Raw genomic sequence first — 20,612 nt, 5'->3', positions numbered from 1 at the left:
GGAAATGAATGTGGGTTATTGTTGTTGAGAGAAAAACATCACAGAAAAAATGGGGTATCATTAACAAATAGACATTCTTGGCAGGCATCCTCGTACATTCGTACATTCCCACGAAGCTAAAGCTAGAGAAGATGCTATATGGCATAAGGGATGCAATAAAATTCTCTTGGGAACTAGGGGATGAATAGGCATGACCCACAGGGCTGATCACTTTCTTGCCTACATCAGAAACCCATATAGGCATACAAGAATTAATTGTGGTTCATGTGTTGTAAGCCAGATCATTTTATTTTAATTTCCTGACAGTCTTGTCAACTAGGTGCAACAAATGTTTAATGTCACCCACTAAATCAGGCAGGCGGTGAATAAATTAATTGGTTATAACCAAAAGAGTCCACTAATATTTTTGATTGCCAACCCTTGCCAGGCTAGCGCTGAGCATAGCCAAAGAGATAGGAATAAAGCTGTATGAGACCATTGTCTTCAAAGAGCTCCCAAGTTACCAAAGGATAGGTCAAATTGTGGGGTTGCTGTTCTGCACTCTGTTGCAGTTTGATTGGCATCCCTGATGGTTATTACCAAGCCACAATACCTTGTTAATACCGAAAATTTATCCTTTAGGAAAGATAGCCATTGATGCCCCAGGCCATGTAAAAAGAAAAGCAAGAAAACAGTCTATGGAAATTTGAACACTATTCTGTCTTCTGGAAACATTTCTAGACCTTCTCAGGTATGCAGGTCCCACAAGGCCATCTCTGCATAGAAGCACGCAAGGTATCCACAGGGAGTTAAAGGGTGGGGTATTCAAAATGCCTCAGGAGTTTTGATACAGAAGATAGTCATCCACACACTGGTGACAGATCACCTTTGGGTCTTATGAAAATGAATCCATTCTGAAGATCATAGATCAAACTTCTCTGCTGTTTTCTCCTCCCCTATGGTGTTTTGTTTGCTGTGATTTTGGGGAGTTGTGATTATTTTGAAGCAGAATAACAGGGCATTGGTCTGCAGAAAGTCCAAATTTCAAGACTTCTTTAATAAAAGTTATAGGTAGATCAAGGATAGTAAATTTCACACATAGCTTTTCCTCCAACCTTTAAAGAATTCATACTAGTAAAAGCTCTTGGATACTTGTATATGTTCTGGGATTGCATAAAGATCTGGCTGAGCCCCATTCATGCATTTTCCCAAGCTTAACTATTCCCTAAGCTTTGAGTTACAAGGACTTCTGACCTCTGGTTTTCCCCTGATGGAATTAACACTTCAAGATTCCATTCAACTCCATCTTTGACACCTTTTTCAACTCTAGACACAAACTGTTTAACTTCTGGTTAAACCATGTGCTCCTAGGCTGTGGAATAACTTTTAACATTTACTTTGGATTCCTCCATCCTAAAATAATCCACCCTCTTCCTCTTCCTCTTCTGCCAGGACCTGGGACAGGCCTCTACAATAGATGTAAAAAGCAAAGTTCCAGCTTTGCCACTTGCAGATGTGTGCCTTAAGACATTTTCTTAATCTCTCAGAGACTCGATTTCTTCACCTCTAAAATACTACCTTGATGGGACTGTTGGAGAATTAAAAGAAATAATGTTTATAAGTGTTTATCATACTGTCTGGCATTTAGGAAACATTCCATAAGTGGTAACTATTATAGAAGACAGACACCAAACATGAAAACCAGCATGTCTATGGTTTTGTAGAGAGAGTAGAAGATCTAAGGAAGTGCCTTGAATACTTACTAATGTTTGTTCATATGAACCAACACTCTTTTCTCTTCGATGCCACAGTCATTTACATTCACTGAACCAGTGCAGGAACTAGTGGGAGTGATGCCTTGTTAGCATCCTCAGCTGGGTCACATACCAAAGTTTGATGTTTTACAAGTTTTTGATACTCAGTCAACTCATCTATTTTTGTGGATTAATTAGGTTTTGAAACTAACTGAGTAAAGATCAGTTTGTTAAATTTTATGTGAAAAAAGACTTCTATTTTTCACTCACTATTTCTTGGAGAATTTTTCAAATAAAGTAATCAGAAGGCACAGAGTAGTGCAGTGAAAAGTGTGGCCTTTGGAGTGTGGCAAAACTGGGTTTGAACCCCAGTTCTATCACTAACCTTTGGGCTATGGGTAACTCAGCCAAATCCAAGCATCTGTTATTTCCCTTCTGTAAAATGTTGATGCATCATATGAGGATCGAGGTGGGGGAAATCACTTATTGAGTATCTACTGTGCTCCTGATATTTTGTTAAAAGCTTGATGGTTAGTTCCTCCTCTCCCAGAACCCACCTTCTTTCAGGTTTTATTATTTTTTCTTTGTTGATTAAGGTATTACACATGTGTCCTTATCCTCCTATTGCCCCCACCACCACCTCCACTCATGCCCTCACCCCCTTGGTGTCTGTGTCCATTGGTTAGGCTTATATGCATGCATACAAGTCCTTTGGTTGATCTCTCCCCTTTACCCCCACCCTCCCCTATCTTCTCTCTGAGCTTTGACAGTCTGAGGTCTGATCGATGCTTCTCTGTCTCTGGATCTGTTTTTGCCCATCAGTTTATGTTGTTCATTTTATTCCACAAATGAGTGAGATAATGTGATATTTGACTTTCTCTGATTGGCTTATTTCACTTAGCATAATGCTCTGCAGTTCCATCCATGCTGTTGCAAATGGTAAGAATTCCTTCTTTTTTACTGCAGCGTAGTATTCCATTGTGTAGATGTACCACAGGTACACCCTCGCCAACACTTGTCATTTGTTGATTTGTTGATGATAGCCATTCTGACAGGAGTGAGATGGTATGGCATTGTCGTTTTGACTTGCATTATTTCAGGTTTTAAAGTTTACAGACCATTGTGTACTGAATACTGCTTCAGATCATAGATTATAAGCTCTTTGAGAGATGGGACTGTGTCTTCTCTATTCATGATAGCACTTTACACATCTATTTCAGTGTTGATACATCAGAAGCTGATTCAGTATACATCCCCTGAAGACTCTTTTGCAGAATTGTTGTTTGTTTGTTTGCTCATCTTCCACATTTTAACTTATTTGCACTCCTACCCGCCTTATCCCCAAATCCTCCTCAGCCCTTCTAAAACCCAAGAGCTCCTACAGAGCCTAGAAAGAGAAGATCTGATCATCTGCCTAGAGTTCTAGAGGAGAGATTAAGTCAAAACTAAAGGACATTTAGATCCACAATGCTCAGTTTTGCAGGTGGGCATCATTATAATTAGATCTTTAAACACTCAGAGCCAATTTAAACACTTGTCCATGTTATTTGCATACTTTTACTATTTGCTTTATGGATTAGTATCAATATTTACCTGCAAAGTTATAATTCTTTCCTTCAAATGTTTCTAATGTGTTATTGCATTCTTAAATATGATTTTATTATGACATAAGGCCAAACATTTAATAGAAGAACACATTCAATTTTGTAATAAAATGTAGTAAAATTATACACAAATTTGCTTTCTAAGCAAGTTTTAGAGAGTGCAACTCCTCAGTAAAGTGAGCTATACTTGATAATCCATCACCTTGAATGCATCTGGTAATGATGAACCTGTTCATTGGTTGACTTTCTCGCATTTCTAGAAATAATTTATAATATTGGACTATGATCTGCCTTCTTGTAATGTCTACCCTATGGTACTTGTTTGGCCTTTTGACACAGTGCAGAAATGGACAACCATCCTTCAAAAGGCACCCCTCCAACCTTCTAGGTTCTGAATATATCATGGAGGCAGATAGTATGCCTTATTTATCTTTATGTTGGCAGTTATCCCATGCTGCCTACTGTCTTGCACACTGTAAGTGAACAAATGATATTTTTATGGGGTAATGGATGAATATGTTAAGATTTAGAATAATAGAATTTCAGATTGTAAGAGACATCATCCAATGCTAGAATCTCTTCCATATTTCTGCTGAATAGTTATTGAGGTTCCACTTGAAAGTATCCAGTGACAAGCAAATTTTTCATTTAGGAAGAACAAGACTTTCCAAATGGTCCTGAATTTCTTCAGACTTTTCCAATATTTGGACAATAAAGAGGCCATGCAAATATTAATGTTTGCACTGCACCTGCTTATAAACCCTCCTGCCCCATACAGGTGTAGGACTTCAACAGACCCTCCTCGCTTGACTCTTATTCCAATTATTTCTGGAAGAACCCAGGGAATCTCTCATACAAACTCACAGACAATTCTTTCATGATCTCTCCTTCTGGCTTCTTTATTGATTAATGGTTCTAGGAAGCCCTTGAAGGGAGTGCCTCCCCCATTGCCTTCTGTAGGAAAGCTGCTTCTCAAAGTCCATCTCTGGGATCCCCCAACTGGGAACCCTTCACAATGCCAAAAGGCTGTAAGCTGCTTTAGTCTTCATTGCACCAGTGCAAAACCAAGCTGTCCTTCATTCAGAAATAGGGCCAGTTGCCATTCACCATGATATTTTGTAATTAGGAACCAGAGTAACAGTGCTTGAGGTTACCTAAATCAGCTGTGGTTTGTGAATCTTTGAGCTTTCTTATTTTTATTCTTTTTTTAATTTCTTTATTGATTAAGGTATTACATATGTGTCCTTATCCCCCCATTGCCCCCCTACCCCCTCACTCATGCCCTCACCCCCCTATTGTCTGTGTCCATTGGTTAGGCTTATATGCATGCATACAAGTCCTTTGCTTGATCTCTCCCCCTTGCCCAAACCCTCCCCTACCTTCCGTCTGAGGTTTGAAGTTCTGATAGATGTTTCTCTGTCTGTGGATCTTATTCTTATTCTTATTCTTATTCTTATTCTTATTCTTATTCTTATTCTTATTCTTATTCTTATTCTTATTCTTATTCTTTTAGCTTATTCTCTCTCTATACTGCAAACCCATGGGGCTGGACTAAGAAACCAATACTGTGTTCTCCTCTCCATCTTCCTTCTGGTTCTGTATCTCTCTAGGTGGTCATACAGAAGTGATCCTCTTTAAAGGTTCTGTACGTATACCTCCTCAGGCAGTAGAGAGGTACTTGGGAAATCAGAGACTGCCAGAGCATCAGACATAATCAGGATCTGAATCTCAGTGTAGGTTCAGCCAAAACACTTGGCTACACTCTGTCTCCAGACAATTCCAACTGCCAAATATCTGGCAAGTTGTAGTAGAGCAAATTTCTCTTCTCATTAACCTACCCTGCTGACAGTCATAGGGAGGAAGACGTGTGCACATAATTACTAGACAAATAAAAAAGAAAACCTAAGGGCTATGTAAGAGACATTGTGCTGGTATTGCAAAAATCTGAGAGGGGATCTATGTAAATCTGAGACTTGGTGGTTCTCAAAGTTGCTGAATTTGTAATTTCAGTTTCACTGATCTGGTCAGGTGCCTTTCAAATCGACTCTCTCAAATATTCACATGAGTTTGGGCTATCATTCTCAGTTTTGTTTGAGGGGTTTCAAATTTACTTAGCTGCCAAGTTGCAGTTCTGCTATTTACTCATTCAACAAAGAGGGTTAATGTGTACTATGTTGGGCACTATGCCATATAAAGTCATTCCAATTTGAAATGCAAATTTATAGTGACTATAACCACCATGAGATAGACAATGCACAGGATTCTTCCAGAAAACAAGCTGCCATGTTTTAAGGAATTTGTAGCAAGAGGAAAATGTAAGACCCTGTCAGAAAAGACTGGATTCAGAGCTAGCAGCTCAGTTTTTAATGGTTGGCAGAGAAAATTCCCTGAAAGCAGATGCGGTTTTCTCTTTTCTCCAAGAGGAAGCCCTTAAGGGTTTACATAAAATAGGTTTCTGCTGAAGATCACTTGACAGAACCATTCACTATATCTTCGGCTGACACAGTAGCATTGAAACTCTATTTTATCAAAGTTGGAATTGACACATGACATGGTATTAAGACCATTTTATGTGCATTCTGCATCTATCAAATCTACAAAGGCTTTGGAGGGAAATCTACTCCAGGATTAATCAGTCACAGTTAGGAATGTGCCCAGAGCCTTCCAGAAGCTCTGTGACTATCAGCACTGACTCCAGGTGAAACATGGAACACAAGATACAGTTCACGGCATTTAAGAATCAGGAGGGTAGAATGAATCAAAGCTGGAGGATGCGCTTATTGTATCATATAAGCATCTGGCCCAATGTGGGTAGAACTGAACATATGTTCATGAAAGCTTGATTGACCAGAATGCTTGAGAAATGAGGGTATTCAGGGGAGCCAGAGGAGATGCTTCCTGTTTTTCTCACTTGGGCAAGTCCAAAGAGCCTCTGGACTAAGCCCTGTTGGTGCCAGTGGGATACCAAAGATGTGAGAAACAATTAAGTGATGGTCTGTATCCTGGAGAGAGTCCATCTGACGTTTCTGAACTAAATACTACTTCAGTTGTCAGAAAGGCATGGCTTTCCATGCCCCAGCAAAGATTCTGCAGATCAACCCTCCCTACTGATAAAGCAATTAAAATCTGTTTTACTAACTAGGTCAGGAGTGCTGGGATATCTGGTCCAGTCTGAGGGAGAGCACCATTTATACTCTTCTGCACAGTCATTGCCTGGTCTCCGTGGTGTGCTGGAGCCAGCTAGTACTTAAACTCCAGAGAGCTGATTGCTGAGTTTTTAGAAATTTGCAAGCCAGTTGAAAGCACTTTGCTAGCTATATCAGCTATGTTTAGAATATTTACACCATAGGGATTGGCAAATGCCACAAATCAGGACTTTTCCTATTATGAGCATACTGCTGAATAAAGCCACTCTTTTCTGTGTAAGAGTTTGGATTCCTAGAAGTGATCCAAGCATATCTGTCTATGGCTACAACTCCCAGGATGACTGGTTCAGTCTATAGTTAGACTGATCTTCACATATCCTCACAGAACTGTACAAGCAGAGTCTGGCCACCAACTCTGAGAGGCCCTACAGCTTATGTGCCAACCAATTTGCAAGTCTCTCTGAATACGTATATAATGTATGTAGGAGGATCATCTGCCCATCTGAGATGTGAGTTGATTGACCCAAAACACTTGTAAGACTAGCACAAATTCCATATATTAGTTTATACCTATCTACATGAGCAGTACTACTCTATATTTTGCAGATAAATTTAAATTCATCATATTTCCTGGGATCCTAATGCAGTTTAATTTGCTCCCTCACATATTTCTAGATGGTAATAAATCCATGCCTTTTGGATTTTCATCCCTAAAAGCTACATTCAAAAGAAAGAAATAGAAAAGCATAAAATCAAGGTCAGGAAGATTAAGCCCCTTAATTCACATGCCAAACTCCCCATTTCAATTGTGGTTTTGTCTCCCAGCTAAAGTTTGTCTTTTTGTGACATTTGCATTAAGCCCAGAGGACATTTTGAGTGGAAACATGCTGAAAGCATAATTGAAACGCTGAGTGGTGCCATTTGTCTAATTTGCATTTTCCCCCAGGTGGGGAGTTTTCACTTCCTCCCTCTTTCTCCTGGGGTGTTCAAAGATTATCTCAAAGAATGATGTTGTGCAAGTGATTCCAATAAATCCCCATGTACAATGTATTATATGGATAATTTTTTTCTTTCCAGAAGCTATTTTAAATGCCACAGTGATAAACTATGTAAGGAAGTCCTTTGTAGGTTCCCAGTAGTACAGATAGTACATTTCCCCCTCAGATAGAGGTTTTGAATATTTGTTCACAAGTTTAATTGTTTGCTAGAATTTTCCTTGCATTTATTCTCATAGACTCATTTTGAACTACTTAGGAGGTTGTCTCTATAGAAACAAATATTTTTAAAATAGATAGACATAAATGATTTAATTTTATCCTTAGTATGTTCCATGCACTGGCCCGAACTCTTTAAAAGTTTGGGACTCATTGACATATTGTGTCAACAAAGTTCATAATATGAGATCATGATACAGGTTGATGCTATCAGCGGAACCCTTTGATAGGGAAGTTAAGGTGAGATATAACTGGTATGAAGCAGAGTCTTTTTTTCTCCTCCAGAGAATAACAGTGTGGTGAATTATTTCTTTTTTTTAGACATTCTAATATATTTCAGGTTTGACATTTATATATTGCCAAAATTGCATGATCTAGATTTGTGCCTTTTCTAAGGTTTGTGTCTTTCTCAAGTCTGCATTATTTATGTTAGATATATCATTTCAAATATCAGAAATCCTCTTAGATTATACCAGAACCCTCCTAGATTATAAACCTGAGTAGGGTGGAGCCAGGCAAGAATAAGAGATCAACCAAAGGACTTGTATGCATGCATATAAGCATAACCAATGGACACGAGACACTGGGGGTAGGAGAGGCTGGGGGAAGGTCAAGGGGTAAAAAAAGGAGACATATGTACTACTCTTTGTAATATTTTAAGCAATAAAACAAAATTTTAAAAAAGGGAAAAAAAAGAATAGTTTAAGTGAAGGATGGACTGAGAGGAATGTAGCACAGGCCAGCATTTATGGAGGTGGAATGCACCTAAAGGTGAGGGTTTTAGTACATACAAGACTCCTTAGATTTAGTTAACAATATTTAAAAAATACATCTGGCAACCCAGCACTTATTTATAAAGTTTATTTTCAAATAATCTTATAAATAAACAGTGCAGTTCAATTAAAAGAAAAACATTAAGTGAATAATAGATCAGGTATGAAAGTATGGCGAAATGGTGAGTTTGGAAGCTGAATGACTGGAGAAAGGATGCATTTGCCCAGGACGCCTGGCATAGGCTGTGCAGCCTTAACCTCATCACCTCACTAGGTCTGTTGCCAGAGAAGAAAAGAAAAAGTACCTGCTTCACACTGATAATGTGAAACTCATTGCAACCACCAATGTAAAGCTCTCAGTGTAGTCATTCTTTTAGGAAAAATGATACCCTAGATTTGTAGGAGTTTTTTTAAACAATCCATTTGAAGAATATTTAACAAAACTTTGTTGAATCTACTATGGGTAAGGCTCCATAATTTCATTCCTTTGATGCTATTTTTCCTTCACAACCTCTGATGTGAGATAAGTAGGACTTTGCCAAGAAAAGTCGGGGGAGGGGGAAGTCGGAGGAGGGGGGCAAGGTGGGATCAGAATCATCTGCCTCACTCCTTTACCCTCCGCAGGGATGCCTATAGTAACCATCTCCATGGTAACTGCACACAGCCAGCAGGCTGGAGCACAGGCACCTAACTAGAAAGAGGTGGAAGGACGCGAAAGGCAGGTGGAAAAGCAGCTGGAAGAAAGAAGCTATATAGTAAAAGGAAAAAGATAGTCTCTTTAATGCCCAGAATTACAGGAATAATGATAATAATTATTTTTATGCATGAAGCACCAAAGTCTTAAGTGCTCCATGCATGTAGGTACATATTATCATGTTTAATGCTCATCATAAGAATTATAGCACCTGTGAGGGAAGTACTAGTATTTGTCCCACTTTACAGAGGAACATGTTGAGGCATAAAGAGGATGAGTGTTTTGCCCAAGGTCACAGGGCTGCTGCTACATATGAGCCAGGATTGGAAAGGGCTTAGAGACCCTACCATTAAAAATGCATTTCTAAGGGCATGAGGATAGCAGTTGCTGGCATGCTAGTTCTCCAACCTCCTCTCTGTGCCAGGGAAGGCGGAAAATGTGGACACCTGGCATCTTGACAAGCCATTCATTGTCCAAGGTCCTGGTTCTTGGTCCTGGTTACATTGGGTTCACCTGGAGAGCTTCAAACAGATATCAGTGCCCGGACCCCAGGCCAGCCCAGGTATATCAGAATCTCTGTTGTGGGTTGGGGCAGGTATTGCTATTTTTTAAATGTTCTCTGGGTGATTATCATAGCCTTGAAAAAGAGCCACAGTCTAAAGCACCTGCTCCTGAATTGGTAAAATATGTCTAACATAAAAATACCCAATTATGCAACCCTTAGCTACTTGATACAGCCAGTTGGAAAGAAGCTAGAATGTACTAAGCAGCCCCTATGTGCCAGGTCCTGGAAGTAGATTTGGTCTCTCATTATGCCCCCACCTGGTACCTCTGATGACTCCTGAGGGATTAGTGAGCATCCTGGGGGTGGGGGTGGGATGGGCACCTGCCCCTTTCCCTCTCATGTATCCATTCCTAGGATGTGGATGTGCTGAGAACTGGAACTGCAGGCAGGTCAGACCGGGGACAGGTTCTTGCCTTCTGCTCCCAGAATGGACCTTGAGCAAGTTAGTCAATCTCCCCAAGGCTTGGTCTCTCCTCTGGTAAAATGGGAACTATGCTTGTAGACTGTGCATTCTATGCAGCTGCATTGCCCCCAATGGGGTGACATGGGTTCTTGGAGAGAGGCCCAATGGTACTTTTTGTGTGTGAGCAAAGTACAGGTACACATACAGTAAATAAACTGATATACAGTGACATTAAAGTAAACAGTTATCTGTGACAGTAAAATCTCATGAGAGTAGTGGCATTTAGGCAAAAATATCTAAAAAGACTTGGTGGTGGGGTAGATAATTTTTAAAAGTGGGAAATGCTGCTGCAGATCAGAATTGCTATGAGGCTACAGGGAGAGCCTAAATGCACAGTTGTTGGCACAGAGACTGGTACTCAGACGCCACTCAAGAAATGGTAGATGTTACCTTTATTTTTCAAAACATTCATTCATTCAACATGCACACACTAATCCCAACTATGCTTCCGGACTGTGTGAAGCTTTATTAGAATCCAGAAGAAAGGAAAGCCACCACCCCTGACTTTACCAATGAGCTGAGCCCACACTAAGCGTGGGAGGCTGTGCTTTCATGAATTGATGTATCCAGGAACTGGGGAACTCCGGGGAGACCATGGCTAAGTCCTTCATTTCCTACTCCTCTCTCCCACTGGACTCAACCAAGACTAGGGAGACTAGGGGCCTTCATTCTGACACTGGCCTTGCCTCCAGCGTCTTCTGCTCCCAGAATGGAGAGGAGCCCCGATCCACCACCACTAGGGTTATTGAGTTAAATGGAATCGTTACCGACAGTCTCACATATGGAAAAGCATTCTGTTCATTGCTGGAGATGTAGAGATGAATAAAAGAGTTTTGGTTCTGGTGGGACAAACAGATATATAAAGTGGACATGTTGGTGTAGCATGATGTGCAAGGCCCTATGTGCAGGGAACTCTGGAAACACAAAGAGGGTGTTTGGAGAGGTTGCTGAGCTGAATCTTAAAGAATGACTAACAGTTAATAGGGTGAAGAAGGTGGGGAGTGCCTTCTACCAGAGGAGTCAATATGAGGAGAAAGGTAGAGCAGAACAGCGGGTGTTGGGAGGCACAGGTGTGGGCATGTGTGAGGCTCTGAGTGAAGACAGAGGCCAGAAGGGAGGCCAGCAGACAGCCCAGACATGGAGGGGCTTGGTGCTGGTTTTCGGTGGGGATCCACAGTTATATAAGACTCAGATGGAAGCAGTCAGTTCTATAGTTGTAATGGAAGGGTCCAAAGCTACCTTCAGGGAATAAGCCTTTCTGTGGCCTTCCAGATCCCACACTGTCCAGATCCCACCCTCTCTTCCTTGCTATCTTCCTTGCTCTTTGTGCCCATCCCACTGGCTTCGTTATAGTTCCTTGGCTACCACAGGACCTTTGCACGTGTTATGTTTCGATCTGCCTGGAATAGGTCTCTTATCACTTACAAGGTTTTGGATTCATGTCCGTAATCCAAACAACTAGTATAATGCATGCTCTCAGTAAATACTTGTAGAAGAAATATAAGAGGAAAGGAGCAATGAAAGGAAGGGAAGGGAAGGGAAGAAAAAAAGAAGGAAGGAAATGAGGGATGAAGAAAGGAAGGAAAGAGAAAAGGGAAAGTAAGAGACGTAGGTGTGAAACTAGAGCCCCCACAGACTTTTGTATACTTTGGCTTGTTCCCACCTCTCCCCAGCTGAGATTGCCTGCTCTGATCCTGCCCAGGGGCCAGGTCCAGAATCAACATCTTGGCAATTCAGGCAAAAAGCTGCCAGCAGGCCCTGTCCTTTGAGCAGTGTGCCTCCAGTGGATGAATGCTAACTGATGATGGCCATGAAAGCAATGGTCATGTCTCTGCTTCGAAGTTCACTTCCACAAACTGAAACCGGGCAAACAAGATGGTCAGAGGAAGTGAGCAAGTTTGGGAACTGCAGATTTCCAAAAGTCCACTTGTGGGTCCACACAACGATGCCCCTGAAGCTGACGTGATAGCCAGGAAAGGCTCTGGAGCCCCCAATGCAGAGGGAACTCGAGGCAACGCCATGCAACAGGCATCAGGGCCGGGTGGGAACTTGGGAGCAGGACTGAACAGGGTACTCAGGTCATCATATTCAGGTCCTCATGGGATTCCAAGAGGAATCTGTTCTACATGGGGTGTGTCAGTTTTGAGGATGTATAGTGGTGAAGGGCAAAGGGACCAGGTTTGGTTTTACAAACTGTGTGAGTTGGGCACCCAACTTTCCTTCTTCAAGCCCCAGTCACCTGATCTATAGTCTGAGGGGTTGCGGGGGGAGAGGAAATCAAAATTGTGCCTCCTTCATTGTTGTTGTAAAGATTAAATAGGATAATCTGCTTTAACACTGAGCCTGGCATGCAGGAAGTGCTAAATTTGTGTTAGCCATTATTATTATCAGCTAATATGATTATTACCACCATAAGAATGATTTTCCCAGGAAAGAAAAATCAGCTCTATTCATCAGAAAAGTATATGGTTTTAACAGTGTACTTGGACCCATGTAGATGTCCCATAAGCACACAGGAAAGTTCCTAGTAGCAATATTTAAGAGACTTAAACTGGATATAGGTCAAATGCCTGTCAGCAATAGGACAGATAAATAAACGCAGCATAGCCACATGCTAAAATACTATATAGTGATTAGGATAAACAGCTCTGCCTTGCAGCCACACGGCTGAATTTTACAAATATAATGCTGAGTGAAAGAATCCAGAACAAAAGAGCACAATCTGCATCATTCCATTTGTATGAGTGCAAATACAGGTCAAACTCTGATATCAGAAGTCAGTGCAGTACCGCCTCTGGGGAGGAGTGTAGGGATTTTACTCAGGAAGGGGGAGAGAGAGGACTGATTATATTTTGTGTCTAGGTCTAGGTGCTGGGTCCACGTGTGCGCCCACTTACTGAAAATTCGTTGAGATGTACGTTCTGATTTATGTACTTTTCTATGTCTATGCTGTGATTCAGTTAAAGGTTTACTAGACAAATCTGTTCAGCAGAGAGCTACAAAAACAGAAGTGGGGGGAGGAGGAATGCAAGTAGTACATGCAATTCTATGCTTCCACCCAAGGGCCTGGCAGCCTACCGAGGAAGGCAGACAGGAAACTCGTGCAGACAATGGATTGTGATGCCTTTGGAAATAGAATCGTGTACCAGCTACAGGCACACCATAGAGGAGAGCGTGACCAGCTGTCAGAGCTGCTGCCCCTGGCAATGCCCCTGTGCTCATGTGGTTCCCCCAGGAGGGCTGCTCTTCCCTGTGCCCTCTCACACATGACTTAGCATTCAACTACAGGGATCTTGCTCACTCCCATCCAGCCACTGCCTACATCTGGGCCAGGCATCATTGGTACAACACTGAGTTAACTGGTTTTCTTAGCCTCTCCTCCCCTTCTTCAAACCACTCTCTAGAGCCCAGAGCCACTAAATTAGCTTCCTTGGGTTGGGTCCTTGGGATTTCTAAGAAGCTCCCGTGGGATTCTGATGCATCCCAACCCATGGGAAGCACTGTCCTACACTGGAACCAGAACATGCACCTGACCTTGACTATGTCAACACTAAAAATAGTCTAAGGCACCCTAACTCAGTGGTGTTTCCCAATTTATCTTCAAAGGAACATTTTCAACCTCTTTTTCCAACCTCTCCTTCATTATCCCCAAAATCGTTGTCTAATTTCAAATATACCTCACAGTGCACCAAGTTAGTTCTCTTTCTCTGAGTCTGTTTTGTTATTTCACCACCACTATCCCCATGTCTTTGAATAACCTACCGTGCCCTCCACTTCCTGGGGGCTTCTACTCTCTCACTCAGCTTCAAGGCCCCACTCAAATATTGTCTCTATGAAGCTGTGACTCAAGGCTCCTGAGCAACCTGTTTCTGCCACAGCACCTCAGACATTCCTAAACATCATTGTGCACTTCACCCACTACATTCAAGGGCAGAGATGTGATCCTGTTTATCTCTGTGTTTTCATTGATTAGCACCTGCCTTGGACATGGGAGGTTAGCAAGGATGGGTCTTGATGGAGTGAAGACCTTCAGCATGATCAAAGTCACGGGGGTACAGAGGGGAAGCTGTGGGACAAGGGGCAGCATTTGTGGATCTGGGATGGGTAATGATAATTCACATCTAATGGTCAGAGATATCTTTAGGAAAAAGCTGCCCAACCTACTCATGCTCCTTCTGTTTTGGTTTGTTTGGTTTTGTTTTCTCCAGTGAACTTCAGTGACTGTAAGGGAAATGACAAGCTACACTACGAGGTCTCAAGCCCATACTTCAAGGTGAACAATGAAGGTAGCTTAGTCGCCCTGAGGAACATAACTGCGGTGGGCAAGACTCTTTTCGTCCATGCCCGGACTCCCCATGCGGAAGACATGGCAGAACTCGTGATTGTCGGGGGGAAAGACATCCAGGGCTCCTTGCAGGTAAGACAGATGTTTGGGATAACTTGGGTTCAAGGAGGAACTTGGGGTCTATATGTCTTATGTGGGAAATGAGTATTTGGTTTATTATTGGCCAAGATTCTTTTGTTGTTACATATGACAGAAACCCAACTCAAAAATAGGTGGGAGGCTGTGGGGTTGGGGAATGTGGGCTCATGTAATTGTACTATTTCTGAGATAGCTCTGCCTTTAGGCATGGCTATGTACCAGTTCCCAAATGATAGCATCAGCGTTGGTTCTTATTTATCTTGTGGTTCCATTTTCCTTCTGTTGGCTTCACTCTTAGACAGTCACATCCCTCCCTCTTCCCAATGTGGAGGTCTCGGTAGTTCCACGTCTTTCTCCCAGTCTGAAGTCACCCGAGAGACCATCTCTTCCTGATACTGCCAACAAAAGCTTGAAATTGAATCTTATTGGTTCTCACTAGATCATGCATCTATCCTTGTAACAATCACTGTGTCCATTTGGTCGTGATTCTCTGGTTGGCTAAGTCTGGGTCACATGCTTTGTACTAAATCCAGAGTAGAATCAGCCTCACCTAAAATATATAGATTGAGAGTGAAAGAGGGTTACTTATTAAAGTAAATTAGGACCCTATTATCCAAGGAAGCAAAATGTTTGCTGGGCAGGCAAGCACCGCAGTGGTCCACTAGAGTTGTATAGCATGGCGGCCACTGCTTAGGTTGCTGCTCCTTTGCCTGCATTGGTGCCCATTCTTGTCCAGATGCTCAGGGGTGCTGATCTTGCACCTGCATACATGTGCACATACTTTGGGAGTGCCACAAACTGCCCTCGAGGCTTCCTGATTGTGTCATCCATTGCCACCATGGACTCACTTCTCCTTCATCAGGAGCTCAGAGACTCTGGCTTGATTATAGAAAAGGAAGACACCCAGTAAGACCCTGGCAAAATAATCTATATGTATGTAAAACCCTAAGTGTTTTAGGCCGGTCGCTATGACGCGCACTGACTACTAGGGGGAAGATGCTCAATGCAGGAGCTGGCCACTGATGGTCAGTGCGCTCCCACACTGGGAGTGCCGCTTAGCTGACCAATGGGCGCCAGACGAGTGGTGGCGGAAGGTGCAGCGGGATCGGAATGAGCTGGAGTGGTGCAGTGCCCGGCCCAGGCTTGGGCTCCTCCCGGCTGCCTGCCCCTTCACACACTACTACATCCCTTGGGGGATGTCATTCTGCTGGTTTTGGCCTAATCCCCAGTGAGTGCACAGGCCAGGCTGAGGGACCCCACTGGTGCACGAATCTGTGCACCGGGCCTCTAGTATCAATGATAATGATGTGCCCTATGGTTGGTGCAGCTAGCCTTTTCTCCTACCTGCTGGCCTGGTTTTACCCAGTTTTTTAAAGCCTGTGATTCTCACTGCCTTTTTCCATCTGCCACATTCTCCATAGCCTGATTTTTTGCTAATTTTGTTGAGTGGTAGAGTGTGGGTGGAGGAGTAACAGATTCCACAGCTGGGGAGCAGACAGTACAATTGGAAGTATGAGTGTTGCTTACCTGCCAGTGCTGTCTGTGATTTTGAAAGAATCATGTAACTTCTTCATTTGCAGATTAGAGGGTTAAGCAGTCTGGGATGGCAAACCAGTGGCATGAGCATTATCCTACTCTGTCACCACACCCATGGCAAATATCACTCATCACCCCTGGCGTGGCCTGAGAATCTTTTCCAATACAGTGCTTCTGGAAGCTGCCACCTATCCATCATTTAGAGATTTTCCTGGATACGGAATCTATTTGCCATCCCTGGGCTGGACAAACTCCATAATTCTCCTTTATTTCTGTGAATCTATGAGTTAAGGGTAGATAGCTAGCTAAAATGAATCCACAGTGTGCCACTGATGTTTTCAAAGAAAGCAGAGTATTGGTGAACAGATACCATTGCGAAAACCCATTGGTACCACAAAAGCAAGCTTTCCTCTTACTTAGCCATGGTCATTTTCACAGCATCTCACTAACTCATGATATAAATGACAGAAAATACATAAAGCAACAAAATTGCCAGGATGTGCAGCACAAAGTGCTTCTTGGGAAAAAGTAAATGGTACAGAGATTCACAAAAGGGGGTGTTTGTATGTGGGACGGACTGTATTTAGATGTAACATTGTTCATCATGATAGGTGGCTCATCTTTAAGTCCGGAAAGGAAAATGTTTATGTATTTATCTTAAAGCAGAACAGAAGGGATTCTGGGCACTTCTGTGGGCAAACTCCACCTTGAGGGGTTGAGAGGTCAGGGTTCAATACCATGAAACTCAGCTTTGGAGACACTGATCTGGAGGCAAGCCCTCAGAGCCTGGCCGTTCCTCCTTTGCTGCTGTCTGAGCACGTTATTGACAAAGCTCACTGTGGCCGTTTGCTTCTATACAGCACAGCGGAGGCTGCTTGCCATTCAGTTTGCTCAACTCCAGCCGAACAGGGTGTTCATCTCCCGCCTCCAGTCATTTTACAAGGCTCGGAATAAGCCTGTGAGGCTGCCCAGATGTGTCCATAATAAAGTCCAAAAAAAAAAAAAAAGGTAGGAAAGCAAAATTGCTATCTAAACAATCCCTATGAGAAGAGCACAGTCCTTCAGAGATATTCAGTTGGTATTTTTGAGGCCCTACTGTGTGCAGCCAAGCAGACCAAAAACTAGAGGGGGAAATCAGTGAGTATGCAAGTCAGCTCACTCCTAGAGGGAGAAGGAAAACGTGTATGTTGATTATGTATCACACAGTGAGTATGCTGTGTGCCTTCAGAGAGAGCAGAGAGCAGGGACACTGGGTGGTGATAACAGCGATGCTTTCACGGCATTCACTGTATTCACTGTGTGCCAGTGCTGCTTCATGGGCCATGAATGGGGACTCATTTAATCTCCCCACCAACCTATGAGGCATATGCCACTGCTCCCATTTTATATTGGGGAAACTGAGGCACCCAGAGGCCAGTGCAAACCTGTATTATTTAGTGGGACTCTCTTTTGTGTCTGCATCTCAATGTACATTTAACATGCACTATTTCTAACCTCATGACCTCCCTGTGGGGCTGCTATAGGTGTGAAAAATTGGCCAAGGTCCCCTAGCTTGAAATGGATAGAAATGGGACTGAGATTCTGATTTTTCTGTTCAAACACCTATTTCCTTTCTGCCAGTTGGTGTGTCAGGAGGCTGTGCCACCTGGGTGGCTGTGGCTACTGTCCATTGGTCAGGATGAGTTAGAGCAACATAGAAGGGACAGAGAAAAACAGCAAGTGAAAGCTATGGTTTGAAAGAAGAAAGAGTCACAATTCCGCATCCTGATGATTCTAAACTGTCGAGCTTAGGAAGATGGAGAGGGATTGGACCAATCAAGCTTGGATGTGTGGAGTTGGTAGCTCTTGGAGACATCTTGATAGAGGTGTCCAGGAGACAACAGGGAATTTGGGATTGGATCTCAGGGGTAGGGCTTTGGCTTTGGTTTGGAACTTAACTGGGTTCAGATTTGTGCTCCATGCGCCCCCTCCCATGATCATGTGACCTTGGACAAGGCATTCAACCCTCTAAACTTCAACATCTTTAGGTATAAAACAGGAATAAGACTTGAGCTTACATCACAGAATTGTTGGACTGGGCACAGTATCAGATACCAGAAAACCATCAATAGTATCTTTTTTGAACCTCTAGAGCAGCGGTTCTCAACCTGTGGGTCACGACCCCTTTGGGGGTCAAACGACCCTTTCACAGGGGTCGCCTAAATACATCCTGCATATCAGATATTTACATTATGATTCATAACAGTAGCAACATTACAGTTATGAAGTAGCAATGAAAATAATTTTATGGTTGGGGGTCACCACAACATGAGGAACTGTATTAAAGGGTCGCGTCATTAGAAAGGTTGAGAACCACTGCTCTAGAGAGATGATAAGCAACTGAAGGCTAAGTGTCCTTCAAAAAAAAGAAAAGAAAAGATGTTCTCAGAGAGGACAGTGGGGAACCCAGCATAAACAAACTGGGAGAGATGGGAGATATGTCACCACTGTGGTTAAATTCTTTAAGATAAATGCAACCCCAGCAAAGCACAGCTCAGCTCAGCTGCAGTAACTGGAGCCCAGCTTGCTAATAAAAAGATGTGTCTCTTATTTTTACCTGCTACCTGTGACCTCCTTTCACCTGGAAAGTCTATAGTCTGAATCTGTGAAGTCTGATTGTTAATGGTTTAATTATAAACTCTCCAGCTCTATCTACATTTTTAATGGGCTGCCCAGATGCTAGTACCTGCCTGGGCTGTGTAAGATCACCTTAGATTCTGAGTAGGTGGGGGAGCAGTTTAATCCTGGTCTTTTGACAGATGAGGAGGAATTGTTATGGAGGGGCAGGGCTAGCCATGCGTGCACAGAGCACTTTTCTAGCCTGAGGAGCGTAATGATGAACCCGACTCACATATGTCTGGACAGCACTGTGGCTTGTCTCCACCAAGTCTGCTGTCCCTCTGCCTGGCAGTGATGAGCAGGAAGACAACAGCGTGTTTAGTGGTGCATTTATTTATTTATAATTTCATTTATTCCTTTATATAGAGAGCTTCAGGTTGCGTAGAAAAGCTCTGCTTCATTCCTGATAGTCCTTTGGTACAGATGCCTTTATCTGCTGCGTGACTCACCAACATCATTTTTCAGCCTGCCCCCCCCCCAAAAAAAAGCATAATTGATTTAATTTTTTACATATACATGCATGTATATGTGTGTGTATTTCTGAAAGAAACTATAGTTTCCATGACTGTAGATTATGGCAAGGAATTCTGACATCAGTTAAGGAACTCTATGGAGTCAGGCTGGGAAGTAAGAACATCAGGGAGCTCATAGGAATTAAATTTAAATTCCAGTTTGGAAGCCAAAGAGACTGGACCTACTAGCTTCATCTTGAAGTGTGGGAGTCCACATCTGAGCAACTGTAGCATTTAGAGCCCCGTGACCCAGCATCTGAGGCTTCTGAACAAAGCAGGAGACGCACAATGTAACGGAGGGAGAGCTGTGGGAACCCACAGGCTGTGGGCATGGATCTGGCTTCCTGCTCCAGTGCAAGTCTGATCATACCCTTCTCGCTCAGTGGGCCCTTGCTTCCTCTTCACCCACGGGGACCTTGGAATAAATTCTGAAGTCTTTCTATGTGTCTGCAAATATCCCTCACAGTCTAGCCTGGCAGGTCTCTGCAGCCTTCCCTCAAGTCTGATTCCTTTTCATCTTAAGTGGTTTGACCTGCTAGAATGTCGCCTCCTCTAAGACCCTTTCTGGTCCCCTTTCCAATGGAGGGTCTTCCCCTGCTCGTCTCCCTCCAGCACCAGTTCAGTTCCTTCATGGCCACTTCTCAGTTTGTAATTATGTATCTACTTCCTTGTTTGGTGTTTACAGTTTGGCTCTGATGAGACTGCCAGCTCCGTGAAGACAGAAATATAATCTATTCCAGCGGTTCTCAACCTGTGGGTCGCGAACAATGAAAATACATCCTGCAGATCAGATATTTACATTACGATTCATAACAGTAGCAAAATTACAGTTATGAAGTAGCAATGAAAATGATTTTATGGTTGGGGGTCACCACAACATGAGGAACTGTATTAAATGGCCATGGCATTAGGAAGGTTGAGAACCATATTCCCTTGTTCCCATCCTATTTCCTTCCTTCCCTCGTTCCCTTCTTCCTTCTTCCTTCTTCCCTCTCTCCCTCTCCCCTCCTTCCTTCCTTCCTTCCTTCCTTCCTTCCTTCCTTCCTTCCTTCCTTCCTTCCTTCCTTCCTTCCTGCTGTGTCCACTGCACTATCCTCAGCATCCAGCACAGTGCCCGGCATATGGTTGGTGTTCACTAAATTTCTTTTGAATAAATGGGTGAGTGGAATGAGTGACTCCTTTTACAGTTCACCCTACACTCAACCCTGGGCTCTCCTCCCCATCCCCCAAACAAACCGCTTGTGGTTTCTTGAATTGGCCAGCTCTCCCTCCTGACCATGCTGGCCGCTCC

General features: G+C 43.0%; 1 protein-coding gene across 1 annotated transcript in view; it reads left to right on the top strand.

Moving 5' to 3' along the window:
- Positions 1–20,612, top strand: part of CDH13 (cadherin 13) — a 1,022,278-nt gene that overhangs the window by 350,127 nt on the left and 651,539 nt on the right. The window contains exon 3 of the mRNA XM_059667273.1: positions 14,401–14,609. Coding sequence (XP_059523256.1) covers positions 14,401–14,609 — 209 coding nt within the window. The remainder of the gene's footprint in view (positions 1–14,400; positions 14,610–20,612) is intronic.

Source organism: Myotis daubentonii, chromosome 15 (genome assembly GCF_963259705.1).
Source record: "Myotis daubentonii chromosome 15, mMyoDau2.1, whole genome shotgun sequence".
Classification (NCBI taxonomy): Eukaryota; Metazoa; Chordata; class Mammalia; order Chiroptera; family Vespertilionidae; genus Myotis; species Myotis daubentonii.
Note: the sequence above shows the minus strand (reverse complement) of the source record. Positions and strands in the feature narration are given on the sequence as shown.